Below are 18583 nucleotides of genomic sequence, written 5' to 3'. Positions count from 1 at the left end.
TTAAAACACGTTCAGAATCAGCGCGCATAAAGCAGATCCCATTCATTTCAATGGGAGCCGGCATACGAGCACTCCCCATTGAAATGAATGGGGTGCTTTTTTCTCTATGGGCCCCGTCACACGGCATAAGCGCTCGGCTCATTCCGAGCCGCACATGCGAGCGCTTCCCATTCACTTCAATGGGAGCGCTCGTAGAGAAAAAAGGAAATCTGAAGGTGGAAAAACAGTTTGTAGTGGACTGATTCACAAAAAAATATTATAGTAACCATTCATAGTGAACATATTTTATATGGTTTGCTTAAATCACAGATCTGTGACATTGTTGCTTCATTTTTCTGTGTGGCCAAATTAATGAGACATCAAAAAGTACATGTAATTTATTGCCCTTACAAGACTTGGAAGCCAGTTTTTCATTGCATGCGTTTTGCCCACGTTAATGACATTGTATGGTATCTAGGTGGGGCATACAGCTAGGAATTCGGGCCACAGATGTCCCAAGTCAGCATTTACCTAGCCCATTCACTAAGGCCTTATCCTCACTGGTACTGAAGAAAGGGTTAAATGTGGATGTGTACTAATATTTACCTTGGTGTTATCTGATTTCTTTTTTCCAACACCTAAATTCATTGACATCTGCATATATAAGAAGCTGTATATTTATAGACATTTATGTGCTGTACATGAACAACCTCCACAGATCAGGCTGTGTATATGAAACTATAGATGTAAAAGGAAGACATTTTGAGTAGCTATAGCTACATATGCCTTTTACAGTAGATAAATATACGTCCATGATCTCATTTTGTGAAGGCCTCGATATATAGAGCCAAGGTTGGGATTCTGTGTAATGTTCCTGATCATGCATGACATGAATCTTTCTTGTCCTTGCCTCTAAATACCTGACTGATGCACACAGCTGTATTACGGCCATGGACGTGTACAGTATTAGATTTACGTCTATATATATCAGCCGTCTCTGTGGGCAGAGGTCAAGGACAACAAGGATTGGGCATATGACGTTTAACTCCTTTTTTATTTTATATATTTTTTATTTTTTTGCTATTGTGTAGGAAGAGGGGTGCATTTGGTGAACATTTGTTTATGTACTTAGCCAAACTTTTTCTTAATAGAAAACATACTGTAAAATTCTCTGTAGCAGTCCTCTAACTGAGCGGTTAGCAGGAATGTCCATACATGTTTGTAGTGCAAGTATATACAGTTGTAGGGGTTACTTTAAAGGGGTTGTCCCATAACAAGGATCCTATCTATACTGCTAGTTTATGTGGATTTAAGACTTTTCTTAAATTCATTGCTTTATCAAAACTGCTTTGTTTGGCCACTATCTTAATTTATTCACTTCATTGTTTACACTCTGTTTCTATGGCGCTTGGGATTATCTGCTCATTTGTCAAGTGACAAGGGGGAGAGGGAGGGTCTGGGAGCAGTTCTGAGCTGTTTGTGTCTAAGTAGTGGGTTTAATTGAATTTGGCTGATAAGGGCTGTATGTAATGCAAACGGACTCAAATCCAGCTCTGCTACATCAGCTTCACACTGTGGTAATTCATTTTCAACCAATCCCGTGCAAGTGAAACCCCGCCCACCTATGTGCCGAGAAAAGCAGGAAGTGAAGAGAGCACAACAGCCTGCAGGTTAGTGAACAAGCGTCATGGGAATACCCCTTTAAGGAGTTGTATCTCTGGTGTTATACTGCCAATAAAAATAGCTTTTGTATGACACCAAAACCAAGATTCTCAGAAATCCTAGCTTGCAGTATTAGCTATGAAATACCCTGAGATGTGACTAGTTATAAAAAACAGATGGGAATTTGAGCTTTATGTTCCGCATATAAAGGAAAATGCTACACCTCTACATACTGGTTCACTGAGTAGAAATGATTATTAGGGTCCGTTCACACTTTATGCGCTTAGTCCCTTCTAGCTTGACCAAATTTTTTTTTTTTAACACACTAAAAAGGTGGAGGAGTAACACAATGACTTTATATATGATTTATTTTAGCTAGATTTTGACTAATAATTTAGTGTATTTCAGTGAAGTTTACATACTGTGTTAAAGGGGCTCTATCATTGGGAAGTCATCTTTAGGTAAGCACATCCTTGCATAGCCTTTAGAAAGGCTATTCCACACCTACCTTTTGTATGCTAATCGCCTCAGTAGACTTGGAATAAGTCCATTTTTATTAATATGTTAATGAACTTTCTAAAGGCTATGCAAGGATGTGCTTATCTAAAAATGACTTTTTTCCCAATGATAGAGCCCCTTTAAGTACCGGTGTATGGAACAAACCCTCAGTGGCAATGATTAGAACATTGCTAGTGGGAACTTTACGGCCTGTTTTCTATTAAAAGAAAGCTAGATAGGTTAACAAAGTATATGTTCACTAAATACACACACACACACACACACACACACACACACACCCCTACCTTAATCAATAGCCAAAAAGCACATAAAAGTTACACGGTAAGGGTGCATGCACACGATGTAACGCAGTACTGATTCTTGCACGATAACTCGTGTAAGGATCAGCACTGCAAAACAGAATCCCACTGACTTCAATGGGTTCTGTTTAGTGCGAGTATCACATTGAAATCAATGGGGGGCTTTTTAACCCATTGATTTCAAAGTGTTATGCGTGCTAAACGGAACCCATTGAAGTAAATGGGATTCTGTTTTGCAGCGCTGATCCTTATGACTTATCGTGCAAGAATCAGTGCCGTGTTAGAATTGTTTTTTTTTTTAATCTAGTTTAACCTTCCGTTAACCGTATAGTGTATATTTTTCTTCTTCCAACCTATGTAACTGTATCTGGTTCTGGTGCTCCTGGATATGTCACTACCAAAAGTGTCTGACTAGCTTTTCTCAGTCAAGTGACCTTTACATCCTATCGGACCTGTATCTGGATTTTAGGTACCATGCCAGCGAGAAAGATTTATGTTCCGGCTTCAGGATGGTTTGGGTACAGTGATGGATCATGGAGGAGGAGTTTTTCTGCTCATGACAGTTTGGAATCAGGCAGGGGCAATTTAGTGATGTCATTATATTTTGCCTACTGATGACTTAGGTGCTGACAAAAGTGGTCTAAGGGCTAGTTCACACGTGGGCAAAGGGGTTTTTTGATAGCGGATTTCGCTTCAAAATCAGCCCCTTTACAATGGAGCCCTATGTGAACAGCTAGCTTTTTTTTTCCGCTAGCTTTTTTTTCCACTAGCTTTTTTTTTCTGCTAGTTATTTTTCAGCTAGCAGAAAAAAGAAGCGACATGACCTTTCTTCAGGCGTTTTCCGCCTGAAGAAAGCAATAGAAGTGAATGGGAGGCAAAAACAGCGCAGGTTTTTTTCAGCGCGGTTTTTTGCAAAAAACCGCTAGCTGTTTTTTGCAAAAAACCACGCGGAAAAAACCGCTAGCGTTTTTTTTTTAGCCCATTCACTTCTATGGGAGGGGAAAACAGCCTGGCTTTTTTTGGAAGCAGTTTTTACAAAAAAAAAGCTCCAAAAAAAGCCTGGCAATGTAAAAAAAAAGCTTCCTAATTAGGAAGCGGTTTTTTTCAGGACCAAAATAAGCCAGGAGGTTTTTACGTGTGAACTAGCCCTTAGGGGTAATGAGGTGAGTATTATTTAATAAGTATATATAATTGTATTCTTTTATACACTTTTCAGCATTGTAGTGTGGGGGCATTAGCAAGGGACTGCAAAGAGCATGTTAACGCTATGTTCACACTTGCGTTTGTGTTTCCGTTTCTCAAGTCCATTGGGGGAGCTGAAAAACGGATACTTTATCTGCTTAAAAAGCGGTTAGGTGCAGACCCCATAGACTATAATGGGTGCTGTCAGGTTTCTGCGCAGAAAATGCAGAGCGAAAAGTCCTGCTTGAGGAACTTTTCTCCTTGCATTTTTCAAGCTGAAGGGGGGGATGGAATCCCTGAACAGTCACTGAACACAGGTGTGACTGTAGCCTTACATGTCGGTTAGGGCAGGTTCACATCTGTGCCCGGTCTCCGGTTTAGACATTCCGCGCGGGTTTCTGTCTTCTGCCCTGCGAAACTGGACAGGAGACGGAAACCCAGTGGTCAGCTTTCAAACCCATTCACTTGAATGGGTTTGCAAAGGTGACGTCTGTGTGCGTCTTCTGCCTGTCCGTAGGGAAATTTTTTTTAGCCGGACACAAAGTTGGACTTGCAGAAGTTTGTGTCCAGTTAAAAACACATTGGTTATGTGAATCGAAAAGAGGATCAACCAATAAGCAGACACCTGTGGGAGGAACACAATGGGGACCTCAGGGCTCTGTCCTTTCAGGGAATAGAACTGGTAAAGCCCTCCATACGTGGGGGGGATTTTGATCGCAAACTTTTACAAACAAGAGGCAAAATGGACATACCGCCTACAATGTGTCAAGCCGGATGGCTTGAATGAGATCATTTCATACGCGTCCTTCATTTAATATGCTCCTGTCATTAAGTATTAGGGGTATTTTTTCATAATATAGTGCATGGTAGATATGGTTCTGCGATATCTGATCGTTTTACCGATATACCGCGGTGGTCTTCTATTATGCATGGCGGGTACCCCCTAATAATAACAAAAATGGACACTTATAACAAGCTAGCGTTCAGGGTTAATCTTAGATTTTTGGTCTGTATGTGCGGTAAGACCTTCGTGACCTGGGATATGTGTGTATTTTTCTAATATTACTTTATGTGAGGGTTATCTGAAGGATAGGGTGGGTCTGTAGTGATAAAATCGCACAAGTAGATGTGAGACGCTTTTTTAGAGTTTGACAGTTATTCAGGTTATGTAGGTCATGTTTAGAAACATCTGAAAGATGATTATTGGATAAGTTATATAATTTCGGATAATGTTGGGGACAATTATTTAAAGTCAATAAGCAAATTTGGGGTTAACTAAAAATTGTATGTAATAGCTAGGAAGTCCTGCACTTCTGACAAACTGCAGGGCAGATGTGGTATATTTTCCATTTGCGTCCAACATTGGGTCATCTATGAAAATGATAGGTACCAGCCTTCTTACCCTATAAGTAGGGTTTAAATGTAACATCTTCATGACCACGGTGTGTTACTGTCTATTCTAAAGCTGCTGAAGCGTCACCCAGAGCTGGATTGTACTAAGGGACACACAGGTTAAGATCTGGAGACGTGCGACTTGCTGCAGGCTGGCAATCATCTGGCCGGGTACGGAGATGAGCGTCTCCGTTACCATAGTTACCCGCTAACCAATCACTGACGGGGGGCGGAGTCTGACACACCCTCAGTCATGGGAGACGAGCGGGAAGGCGGGTAAGTACGCACCTCTTGTCCTGGGTATAAAGGGACTCGCTGCGGCGCTCTGCCTTCGGCTGGTAAAAATTATCCGTGCCTACCATCAAGGCACGGAGAATGGTGGTTATAACCGCCATTAATGAACATCTAGGCTGTGCTATTAGAGCAGGATTAGCAGGACTCAGTAAGCTGGGGGACGGTAGAATCTGCTGTAGGGAATGTTATTGCAGATAGTCCCAGTTGAATAGGAGTTCATTACCGACGCGGTATCGCATCAAAACCGTGGGGTGTATTTATACAAAAGGTCTCCTGAGGAACCCCGTAAACAGGGGGGGAAACGCGTAGAGACGCCTATTCATTAGACATTTGCTTATTATTTTAAATCCTAACCATGCCATCAGCTAACCTATCGTTCTGCTGGCATGCAATATAGAGGCATAGTAACTGGATATATATTTGCTATGAACAAACTCATGGCAATATTGATACAAAGTTACTTTATGCTTCTTTGAATTCTTAAGAGCTAGAAGCAGTCATATATATTACAACTCAGCAGTCAATTAGTCTGAGATTAATTGTATCTAACTAATCCTCAAAACAGATAGATTGGGGATTTGAACTAGCACCCACTCAATAGTCCTTGACTATAGCCATGCTATCTACAGGCAATGTCTTATAGTTGTTTTTTTTAAACACCCACTGAATAGAGGGGCTCTTAGACGCTTACTAGATACCCCTTGGTGTTTAGAAATAAATGGTGCATAAAATAGACTATCTTTATGAAAAAAAAATTTTTGTACCCAGGGAAATATTACCATTAAAAATATCAATAAAGATTAGTTTTTTAATGCCAATTTTTCTTTTGGATTTGCTAAAACAAAGATTCTAGTGGAAGTTCCAGTTAAAAAAAACAAACAAAAAAAACAGGCATGAGACGCACATGGGCGGTCACCATTGCAAACCCATTCAAGTGCATGGGTTTGAAAGCTGACCAACGGGTTTTCATCTCCTTTCCAGTTTCATGGGGAAGATGACGGAAACCGGCCAGATTGCTCGTTCATATCTGCGCCCGGGGTCTCCGCTTTGAGGTTTCCATTTCCTGCCCAAAACTGTGCAGGAGACGGAAACCTGCAGAATGAATGGGTTTGAAAAGTGTCCGGCTGTGACCGCCGGTGAGTGTTTTGTACTCTCTGCGGTAAAAATTTTGGTACTATTCCGTTATCGGGCCAGCAGCAGCGCATTTCAGCACCAGCTTTCGGGACAGCAGTTCAGTTCAGCAGCGGGAATTACAATGACATCCGAGGACTGCTGGCCCGATGCTTGTGCCCAGTAGCCAGTACATCAATGACCCCCCCTCCATCTCCTCCTCCTTCCAGTGCTGCCCCCCAGCTCTCCTTACATCTACCCCGTACCCTCTCCCCGCCACATGACTAAGCCGATGCTGGCCCGATGATAGAGGCCGTGCTTGTGTGTAGTAGGCAGTACATCGATCGATGCCCTCATCCTCCTCTTCCTTCCAGTGCTGCCCCCCAGCTCTTCTTACATCTGCCCCGTACCCTCTCCCTGTAATAGGCCTCACCGTAAATCTTGAGCAATGAATGCTACTAGATAGCCGCCGGACGCTGCAGAAAGTTTGTCCCTCCGGCTCGCTGTAGCTCACCGTTCCTATAGTCGGCGTGTTTCTTGTCAGGGCCTGGATTGAGCCCCGGTGTCTTTCCTTTCGGTCTCGGTACTAGCGCTGAGGTGAGGCCTAGTCGTGTGGCGGGGAGAGGGTACGGGGAAGATGTAAGGAGAGCTGGGGGGCAGCACTGGCAGGAGGAGAAGGATGGGGGAGGGGGGTCATCGATGTACTGGTTACTGGGCACAAGCATCGGGCCAGCAGTCCTCGGATGTCATTGTAATTCCCGCTGCTGAACTGCTGTCCCGAAAGCTGCTGCTGAACTGCGCTGCTGCTGGCCCGATAACGGAATAGTACCAAAATTTTTTTTTTTTTTTTTTAACTGGACACAAATTCGGACGTGCAGGACTTTGTGTCCGTTTAAAAAAAAAAATGTTGCCGCGAGAGCCCAAAACGCTCACTGGCACTCACGGTCGGACACCGTCTGTTGGGTTTCCATCTTCTGTCTGCAGAAGATGGAAACCCGACAGACAGAGACCAAACACTGGTGTGAACACAGTGTTAACGGGCGCAGATGTGAATCCTCCCTTATAGATGTTATAATAATAGGTGAAGCTACACTGGACATTTGCAGGACTACAGATCACATCTATGCTACAAGTGCAGACATATACGGAATCCAGCAGACACCGTTGACTATAATATGGTCTTTTGGTTTTGTCTGGAACCAGCAAAGAACTTGTGTATTTAGGACTTTTTCATTTGCTGTTTTCAGGTGAATATTATAACAGCGTCTCCCACAGAAACTGATGTAGATGTGAACTTTGCCTTATAATACAAAACAAAAAAAAAACTGCAGTGTGAACAGTCCTTTGAAAGTTGGGGAATCAAAAAAGGGGGAACATGGTTCTCCAATGTGTACTTGTCCTTTGTAAAGTAAGTAATGTGTGTGATGTTCATCTTAGCTCATAGCTCAGGTTGAGTTCAAAACTCATTTTCTCATGTGTGCCCATTGCCAGCCACGTCACCTAATACTAAACGTTTGTATGTAGACCATGGACATCTCCCCTCTATACAGCAGCATTTTTTCCTTTGCTAGTCACCAATTGTGTTTAATCACATTTCGTTTTAACATATCAGTTTCGCTGATCTGGTTTCTGCCCACCAAAGAAATGGCCGCCTTCTATTTCTGCGATATTTAAAAAAACGAATTCTAAGGGTAAAAGGGGCGTCATCATTTCCGCCCAATGACACCATCTCATTGGCTTACAGTAGGCGGTTTGGTGACGTCACTCGGCTCAGTCTCCGGGAAAATAACCAACTCTCGCCCTTGTCAAACAGCCAATCATAGCGCTACTGAGCTCGAACGGTATCCAATCGGAGAGCTTGGCGCCAGATTCTGAGCGCGAGTTACAACCAGGTGCAAGAGTTTGGCGCGCGAAGTTCAGTGTGCAGCTGGCGCTCTGTGAGGAAGCTTCGTCAGGTCTTACGTCTAGTAATTATTTTTCCCCCTCAAGTTCCAGTAAGTATATACAATATAATGCTTATGCTGTACTTAGGCTCCATGTTTGTTATAGCTCTAGGAGTAAATGTATTGTGGAAATTGTTAATGATGATAATCAACCAGGTGCAACCTAATGTGTGGTATAGCAAATATATACTATCTATACGCTGCATCAGCAGATTCATCTTATCTTGTGTGGGTTTGGGGTATCTGGATAATCCTTTACAATTCATCAAGTTTCCTTTGGAAGTCTTATATATGATATGTAGTTGCCTATTTACACAGGGTATGTGTGTGTATATATTTATATATACACATATATGTATACACACCTACCTGCATGCACCCTGTGTACAAAGCATTGTGCATGTAACATTATTTCTGTAGCTAGTGCTATATATACATACACATGCTGTAGTGACTCCATTTTATGTAGGGCCCCATATGTTTAGCAAGGCTTTGCTGGTGCCTTTTGCCCCTCCCCCTCGTCCTCATCAGCTGACCCTCACCAAACAGATCTTTCTCCCATATCCCTGGACACATGGGGATTGTGACTTTATGGCACTCTGATCACATTGACAAATACTTCTGCTCTTTAGGCCTTATGCACTTGGTTATTGTACAGCCTGCCGTGCCCCCATTATGTACTCTCATCTGACTCTTGTTTTCCATGGCGGCTTCCTTATCTCTTAGGTCCTGTTCATACAGATTCCAACATGGTTTCCTTTATTAGATATAATTATGCACCTCAATTCTGCATTCTGTTGTTTTCAATGTGAGTCTAAAGCAGGTGATTGGAAACTGGTGCTGAAAACATATGTCATGGCCTATCTTTCTGTAGCTCTAGCCCCAAAAACATGCTAAAGAAAATTTGTCATACTCGGCGTACTGTTCTGAGCCAGTCCAATATATATGGTTTGGTAGTTTACTTTCCAGTGTGTAGTAGATGGGTCACAGGAGCTTCAGGTTACTATATATTAAACTTCAATCCACCCCGACTACAAATACACAAGTCAGTGTTTTCTAACGTTTTTCGAGCATGCCCCCTTCCATCCTGTGTCTACATTGGAATGCACCCCAGTGGCGCCCACCCAGTCATACGACAGGAAGTTTAGCCATTTAAAATAAATAAAAAAGCTCTGCTGGTAATAGACTTTGTAATTTACTAATCAATGGAAAATTAATGTCATTTATCAAATTCCCCAATACATCTTTTTAAAAATTAAAATCTGAAAATCGTGGAGGGCCTTAATGGCTATCTATCTATCTTAGTTGTGAGCTGTGATGCACTAAGTTCCTGAATACAGCACTAAACTAACATAAAGCTGTGTGTTCAGTACAGAAGGGATTGGCCATTCAGGAACTCACTGCTAAATTTCAAATTGCGATCAAAATAGAGTGAGAAGAATAAAGATTTCCTATTTTGTCTGTCATCTTAATACCCAATGTGGCAGATTAACTAATACAGTTTAAGACTAAGGCCCCATGTGGTGCCCTGCAGCCAATAAGCGATGCAGGAAAAACGGAGACTGCAACGCTTCATGGTTCTTCCTGCAGCGCATTAGACAAAAGTTTGCTTAGGTTTTCTCTGCAGACTTTTTCATTTATATCTATGGGGAAGCCACCGGCATTTCCGTAGGTATAATTTACAAGCTGCGATGTACAAAATTGCGCCGTATTTTGATATCGTCGCGTGTCTGCAGCGCGGTTTTTATCTCGCAGTGGGACTTGCTAAAATCACATCCACTTTGCTCTGACTGTAATACGCCGCGTCTTATTCCGTGGCAGGCAAATCACAGCATTTACGCCACATGGGCCCTGGCCTAAAAGAGAGTTTTAAAATGTCTAATAAAACTGGCACTTTCTTAGACTGTCTATAGTCAGTTTGCACCTCTTAGTAGTTGGCTTAAAGGGGCTCTATCAGCAAAATCATGCTGATAGAGCGCCACATATGCGTGAATAGCCTTTAAAAAGGCTATTCAGGCACCGTAAATGTTATATTAAACTCCCCCCCCCCCCCCCCATTTTGAAATAAAACCTTAAAACAGAATGTGATAAACTTGCCCATCGTGCACAGTGGGTGGGCATTCAGGGTCTTCCGTCTTCTTCATCCACGCCTCCTCTTCCTGCAGTGTCCTCGGGTCCCGTCTTCCTATGGCGCTAGCGAACTGAGTAGCATGCTGCTTCTACTACGACTTCTGCACATGCGACTAGGCCATTTCTTTCTTTTTTTTTTTTTTTTTTTTTTTTTTTTTTTTAAGCATTATCAGCATGTTTTGCTTAAAATAAATCTCCCCCAATATTTATAGACTTGAGGGAACAGGATTGCTATACAGATTCCCCCCCCCCCACTTGTGTATATATATTTTTGTTAACCTCCTTTAAGAGGTTATAAAAGACTCATATGAGACACATTTAAGCTTTATTATGTATTCTGCAGTTCTCTAGTATAACTGGCGTCCATGGGAGCCCTGGTTACAGGGGAAGGATGACCCCAGCAGTGACAAGCCAATAACAGGTTTCTTCTGGGTCTGACAAGATACAGCAGCTCTGCAGTTAAGCAGTAATCTTGTGGTTACGGAGTTCAATAAAGGCAGTGGCTTGATTCTTATGAGGTTGAAGTGTTTTGAAATGAAATCTTGGAACTTAATTTCTATTTATTAAAAAGAAAAAAAAAGTGATTCCTTTTAGGATGTGTAAGGGTTAAGACTTGCCAGCTGTTTTCAGCTCCATACTGATTAAACTGGTTAACCTGCACGCTGCCCTCGCTGTCTCATTCATTAAGCTATAACTGCTCCCTGTTGATGACTTAATCGTGAGCTTCCCAGAAGCCTGCTAATGGGAAGACTGGGCTCATTACAGTAGTGAGGCCTCGACATTGTACTGTTAAATACAGCGCACCACTGACGCGGGATGTGTAGAAAACATGTGCTTTGCCAGCTGTTGAGTTTCAGTGACTTTCTGTGAAACCCCAATAATCATTGATTTGTGTAAAAGATGTTTGTTTTTTTTCCCCCCAGTAATGCCAAATACACGGTCCCAGTCTCAAAGCTCAATTCAGTTTCCTAAGACAAAGACTGCCAAGACTCAAGCCAAAGGAGGACTGCGTGTTCGGCCCAAATCAGAAATTACAGCTTCTGTGACACTGCCACCTGCTTCCAAGGAGTTGCCGCTTAGTCCTCGGAAGAGGCTTGGTATGAACCTTTCATTCTACTGGTAGGGGAGATCAGTGGTTTCCAGCTTGTGGCTTTTCAACTGTTGCAAAGCTATAGCTCGCAAAAGTGAGGAGTTTTAGGTTTGTACAGCTGAGAATCGACATATTTTGGACCACAGGTATAAAATATTGCTTTCTAGGTCAGCATCTTACAGTTCTTCTTTTATTCTATTAGGTGATGATAATCTTTGTAACATCCCACAGTCTCTTCAATGCTCCCCACCCAAACAAAGTCGGAATGCAAATGGTCCCCTGAGCCTAGCCAAGGGGAGGCGACTTATTTTTGATGAGAACCAACCTGCTGCAACTCCCTTATCTCCTGTCAAAAAGAGAGAAGACTCTGTGTTATCTCCTCAGAAAAGAGGTCAGGAAACCCCAAGCTCTTCCCATCGTGTGCCACATGAGAGAAAGAGTGTGGGTACCCGTCTGTTTAAGCAGGAAGGTGAGACCTATTTAATATTAAGCTTTTACCTTACACATTAGCTATTATTCAAATTGGTGGATTTGCCATTTCTCTTATCCCCAAATACACACAATTGGTTGAGCATGCGTGTGTTTTCAATTGGAAGAGGGACAGAAGCTATATTTCGTCTAGCTGCACACAGCAATTTTGGTCCAGAAAATCTACTCTGTGTATATGCCTTTATTCCCAGACTGCACTGTGTTCAGAGAACCAGATAGTTATCTGGGAGTCACTGCTTCACTGTGAAACTTAACTATAATGGTTTGAGTCCAGTTCCCTTTAAATATTTCAGTCATAAAATATGGCCGATTTACAAAACTTATTTTCCAGACCTTAAAAGCCCATGTACCATTAGCCCTAGCCATCCCTTGTGGCGACATCTTGGGTGGCTGCCCTTCACATGAGATGATTGTGAACTTCAGATGTTAACATTCTTGCTGTGTTCCTTTTCACAGCATCCTGCTATCAGCAAGCCAAAAGTGCCCTGAACACGGCTGTGCCTGAACGTCTTCTAGCACGTGAGAAGGAGACTTCAACAATACTCTCCTTCTTGAAGACCCATGTATCTTCTCAGAAGCCTGGCAGCCTCTACATATCTGGTGCTCCAGGAACAGGCAAAACTGCCTGCTTGAACAAGCTACTCCATGAGAACAAGGTTTGTACAACCATATTTTCGCTCTCCCTTTACGATTATTTTTTTTTTGTCAAGGATATATTATGTGGTTTTGTGTTGTAACTCATAAAATGGGTGAACAGCCTCGGGTTAGACCAGGGAAGTAACTTGTAGTGGGTGTGCTCTGAGTTTGCCCTACTTGCTTTCTTATTCTTAATGATTTGTGTTTCAGGAGATTTTGGAGGACTGCAAGGCTGTTTATATCAATTGCATGTCCATACGTAACTCGCAGGCTATCTTCCCTGCCATTGCAGAAGAAATCTCTGTCAATGGAAAGCCTTCCCTTTCTGGAAAAGATTTTGTCAGACAACTAGAGAAACTGGTCACATCCAAAGGACCTATGATGTATGTTTACTAGTTATATTTGACTCCTATTTATTCAGTCTCTTCTGCATTTTTTATATATAAATCCTTCTGATAAATGATATTTTTCATGTAAAATAGGATTCTGATCATTTTAATTTTCTCCCTTTTGCAGCCTTTTAGTGTTAGATGAGATGGATCAACTGGACACCAAAGGACATGATGTCTTATACACCATATTTGAGTGGCCATGGCTTACTAACTCCAGGGTTGTACTTATTGGTAAGTAGTGCTTTTAAAGGGGTTATCCAGAAATCATTGGAAGCATAGGGTGGCCCTTGTGAGTTTAAAAAAATTAAAAAAAATCCTATTTTTCTTTCCCCGGTGTTCCATTGTACATTGCACAGTTCCGCTTCCCTTTTCTTTGCCGTGTTAAGACTTGCTGGTCCACATGGTTTGCCTGGTTTTACACACAACCCAGGCAATCCTGAGCTTCCCAAGTTTCCTGTATAACCCTTTGTAGGGTTCCAAACCTCATTCCTCAAAATACTTGCATGCGATGTTCCCCTTTTAAACTCTGAAATTTGATCACTTGTATTTACTTCACAGGGATTGCAAACGCCTTGGACTTGACTGACCGCATTTTGCCTAGACTGCAAGCACGGCCCAATTGCAAGCCACAGTTACTGAATTTCCCTCCCTATTCAAAAGACCAGATAGCTACAATATTGCAAGACAGACTTGCACAGGTAAGAAACTTTAAAGGGTCATGTGTAATTTTGACTTTAATATGACTGAATACATTGTGCCAAACCTTGTCTGGTTTTCATTGCATATTGTTGGTACCTGTTTTATTTATTTTTGTTCACATATTTGCACGAGCCTTATAGAAATGTGAATGAATAATTCTTAGCTGTCACTTATTACCAAATATTCCCCTGTAATGGCAATATCTGTAAACTCGGCAACCTTCCTTTAGGATGTCTTCTCAGCAATGTAGCTCAGCCATGTACCTAGAAGTACAGGGGGGTTACTGTGACAGGAAACACTGCTAATCCTTCCACCCATTTCTTATATTCATATGGTGGGTGAGCCCTTTGCTTACTATTTACAGCCCATCTTTATTGAACATCTTTTTTTGCAGTTTGTAGTCAAATCTATTTCATGATGGAAAGCTGAGATGTATGTTTTCTGGATGCCATCAAGTAACATGTCACCCATAGGCCCCATGTTTTAAAAAACAAACTCTGTTCTGTGTTTGGGATTTCCATCCCTGAATCTGCTTAAAAACGGCAGAGAGAAAAGTCCTGCAAGCAGGAATTTTCTCTGTATTTTTCTGCGTTTTTCAGGCGACAACCCAGCAGACCCCATTATAGTCTATGGGGTCCGCAAGTAATCTTTTAAGCGGATTAGGTTTCCATTCTTTGGATCCTCAAGCGGACCCAAAGAGCGGAAACCCGAACCCACGTGTGAACCTAGTGTTAGCATGTATGTAATACTCCAGTCTACCACGCTATTCCTTGCAATACTAAAAACCTATAAACTCTGAAGTATATTCCCAGAATGCTCTTTTGGCCTCTGTTGGTATAAGGCGGCCTATCACTCCATTTATTGTCCTCATTGGGGACTTTTCCATTAAATGTCCACTGCAGATGTGCAGTAAAAACTTACTCTTTGTTTCACTCACTCCAGTCTATTCTGAAAAGGTGACTTATTGAATATTCTGCCTATTCTTCTGCAGGTCGCTGGTGACCCAGTTCTAGATAATGCTGCCATTCAGTTTTGTGCCAGAAAAGTCTCTGCAGTTTCTGGAGATGCTCGGAAAGCTTTGGACATCTGCAGGTAATTGCTTTTCTTGATTGGATGCACACGCTGGCTGTACTGAGGGAGTGGATACTGAAAGTGCAATGTCTTTGTGTGTTTAATAAAGTATTTTTAAATGTGTTCACATTTATTAAGTATGGCTTCTCACTTGCAGGCGTGCTGTAGAAATAGTAGAATCAGATGTAAGGAGTCAGACTGTCCTGAAGCCACAAACTGAATGTAAGTAGATGGTTATCTTCATTTGATTTCTTTATGGATTTTGCAGCTGCTTAAATCTTTCCCAGTTCCTCCTCTTGTTTTTTAGTGACATGCTTGTCATCTGCATGGGTGTAGTTGTAAAACTGCAGTCTGGGATAAATGGTGCTCCATAGATTTGTGATTGAAACTTCCACTTTTGAAACATTGGCTTCTTATTTTGTTTTATAGGTGCTTCACCAGTTAAAGAAGCAGTGTCTGCACCTGTGCCCAAGAAGGTTAGCTTGCCACACATCTCCAGAGTTATCTCTGATGTGTATGGAGATAAAATGTCAGGAAATAATGGAGGGGATGAGACCTTTCCTCTGCAGCAAAAACTTGTAGTGTGCTCCCTCTTATTACTTACACAGCAGAGCAAAATCAAGGAGGTGACAATGGGAAAGGTGAGTAAAATGTACAATATCTTACATTACACAGAGAAATGGGTGTATTTTTTTTTTTTTTTTTTTATCTTCTCCAGTTTGTACTTATCCAGACTGTATTTTTGTCTTGCAGCTTTATGACACTTACAGCAAGGTGTGCCGGAAACAGCAGATGGCTGTGGTTGGGCAGTCAGAATGCCTGTCCCTCTGCCAGCTTTTAGAGACTAGAGGAATAATGGGTCTCAAGAAAGCGAAAGAAGCCCGCCTCACAAAGGTATTTCAGATGGCAATAAATCCATAGAAAGTTTGTTGTTTTTTTCACATAAGATCACTTCATAACTGTATCTGTATATTTCTTAAAGGGAGTCTCTTATCAGGGTGATGCAAACCTGTAACACACCTTATCTGAATGTGGCAATTCCTTTGCCATAAAAATTTGTCTCCATTGCCAAGATATTAATCTATTTCTCGATACGGAAATGAACATTCTGGAGCACATATTATGGCTTCTTTGCTCCAAACTACCACACCCCAGGCTGCCCAGGAATGCTGTAATTTCTCTCTTCCCTCCTTTGAGTGACCCTGCGTACACATCTGCGTTTGGTAATCCGTTTGGGGAGTCCGCATGGGGAACCCCCTCCCGAACGGAATACCAAGCGCAATTGCTGTGCAGTAAAAGCACACGGACCCCATAGACTATAACGATGCCCGCGCGAATCATGCGGACAGGAAAGTTGTGAACTACTTTCCTGTCTGCATGTTCTGTGCCAAGATCTGGCAACAAGCACATGGACCCCATTATAGTCTTTTGGGATCCGTGTGCTTTTACTGCACAGCGCTTGCAATTGCGTTTGGTATTCCGTTTGGGGGGGTTCCCATGCGGACTTCCCTGAACGGATTACCAATTAAGATGTGAACCAACCCTGACAGGATCAGGGAGCAATTCTGAAATCTCACAAGGCCATGTGTTCACATTTGCATCAGCGTATTGGAGCAGTGCGGTGCAGGGTATAGCAGTTTGGATCAGTGGAGCTGCCCTTTATGCATCAGATTGCTCATTTGCAGATTGTAATATAAATGAATATCTCTGCAATGGAGGAGTGAATTTTCATAGGTGAGATGGTATTATGTTCAGATGAGCTTGACATTATCTAACTGTGGTACTAGTTTAATATGCTTCACCCTGATGAAACATCCTTTAAATCTAAACTTAAAATCTGTTTTGTATCTTTTTCCCCCTGACCACATTGGTTAACTCTTGTATCTTTGCTTCTCTAGGTGTCTTTAAAGATAGAGGAGCACGACATAGAGCATGCCTTCAAAGACAAGGTGTTAATTGGAAGTGTCTTACATGCTGGGATTTAATTTTTTTTTTTTTTTTAATGTATTTTTCGAGTTTTCTTAAGATATTTTAAGGAGATATTTATTTTTTCAAAACAATGACAAATGATGTGAACAATGAAGAGTTAATTATTTGTTTTTATGGGATAGGACAATGGGAACAACTGTATAAGTTGCTAAGAGCATACTGAGGTATTGATCTTTTATAAGTGTGCACATATGCTAAGTGTTACGCTGTGTTCACATGTCTGCTTTTATTTTTGGAGAAACTGACAACTGACCCAAAAAAGTGGACAAAAGCAGAGCCTGAAAGACCTACCTGACTATGATGGGGTTCTTTGGGTGTCCTTTTCTTTTTAACTGAAGTCCTCATCTGCAAAGTTGGGCTTGCAAGCACTCTTTGGTGATTCCTGATGGATCTGAGCCAGACTGACACCCAGTGCAGATGTGAGAGTAGCCATAGCCTGTTTTTGATGCTTTGTCACAATGACACTCATGGGGTTATGAGACTATCAAAGAGATCTTCCTGCAGACACGGCACATCTCTTGCCCATGGGCTTAACTAGGCACTGCTGCTCAGACCTATTCAAGTAAACATGACTGAGTTGGATGTGGCCCATGGCAAATTCTACTACTTTTTTTTTTTTTTTTTTAAACACTTTTATTAAACTGTATGAAATTGTATCTGGACCTGTACATATTTTAATTGTTGCCTTTAATCCTGTTATGTTAAAATGGTTTGCTGCATCATGTAGCAGATGTTCAATGGTTTAAGTATCTGTGAGGTACGTCCTGGTTTTACAGTTGCAGCGTCTGCATTTATATTAGTCGACTTATTAAATAAACTTTTAAAATGAAAATCTGTAACTTTTTTTTTTTATAAATCTGTTGTCCTAGAAGTCATATGCTTTATCCGTGATAGTGCAATATATTGCAGCTACACTATTTTACTCCAGTTTGTGTTAAAACTCTGTTCAAGTGTCACAATTACTACTAGTGTTACAAAGACCTCATTGAACAAGTCTCCACTTGCTGCCAGGTATTGCTCTGTAGTGCATTATTTTGGGCCGGTATTATTTCTACTAGGGGAGAAATGTGTTCGAATTTGAGTGGTATGGCACTGCTGGAGGAGAGCACGATTTGTGCCATTCTGAGCCTATTCCTGCAGCAAATGCACAATGTGTGAATACTTTTACAATCTATGGATGGATAGATCTATGTATACAAAGGTGTCTTAATACATCTCTGTAGAGTCTGTGCTTTAAATGCCATATTATAAGGTATTTTACCCTGGCAGTATTGATTCTAGGGAAGAATAATGGTTCCATAAGTGCCACAAGGTTGGCACAGATATTTTAGTGCACGAGGTCCATGTAGTCTTAAGGATTAGATCAAATGGCATAATGCTTCTACATTTTAGTGTCCATTTTATGGCTGCAATTTCTGTTCTACCTGTAGGTTTGGATACCCAAACTCGCTGTATCCCAGGGATGCATGGTGCTATATTATATTTGCGCATTATGCAATATGTATGAGGCCTCGTTCACTTCTTCCTTGATATTCTGTTCGGGGGAGTCCGCATGGGGACCTCCCGAACAGTATACTGAGCGCATTTGCAAGCAGTGTGCAGTGAAAGCACACGGATCCCCATAGACTGTAATGGGGTCTGTGTGCTTGCCGCCAGATCTCCACAGGGAACATGCGGACAGGAAAATAGTTATCAAATCTACTTTAC

The 18583-nt window shown here is 41.7% G+C and overlaps 1 protein-coding gene across 1 annotated transcript; it reads left to right on the top strand.

Moving 5' to 3' along the window:
- Positions 1-11435: 11435 nt before the first annotated feature.
- CDC6 (cell division cycle 6) lies at positions 11436-16872 on the top strand. Its single transcript, XM_075278693.1, has 11 exons — positions 11436-11607; positions 11803-12069; positions 12546-12745; positions 12936-13108; positions 13242-13348; positions 13676-13815; positions 14808-14908; positions 15045-15109; positions 15317-15528; positions 15641-15781; positions 16786-16872. The coding sequence occupies exons 1-11, from the start codon at positions 11436-11438 to the stop codon at positions 16870-16872; spliced, it is 1665 nt and encodes a 554-aa protein (XP_075134794.1).
- The last annotated feature ends 1711 nt before the right edge of the window (positions 16873-18583 follow it).

This window comes from Leptodactylus fuscus, chromosome 6 (assembly GCF_031893055.1).
Source record: "Leptodactylus fuscus isolate aLepFus1 chromosome 6, aLepFus1.hap2, whole genome shotgun sequence".
Lineage (NCBI taxonomy): Eukaryota > Metazoa > Chordata > Amphibia > Anura > Leptodactylidae > Leptodactylus > Leptodactylus fuscus.
The sequence above is the reverse complement of the archived record's forward strand: the minus strand, read 5'-3'. Positions and strand labels throughout refer to the sequence as shown.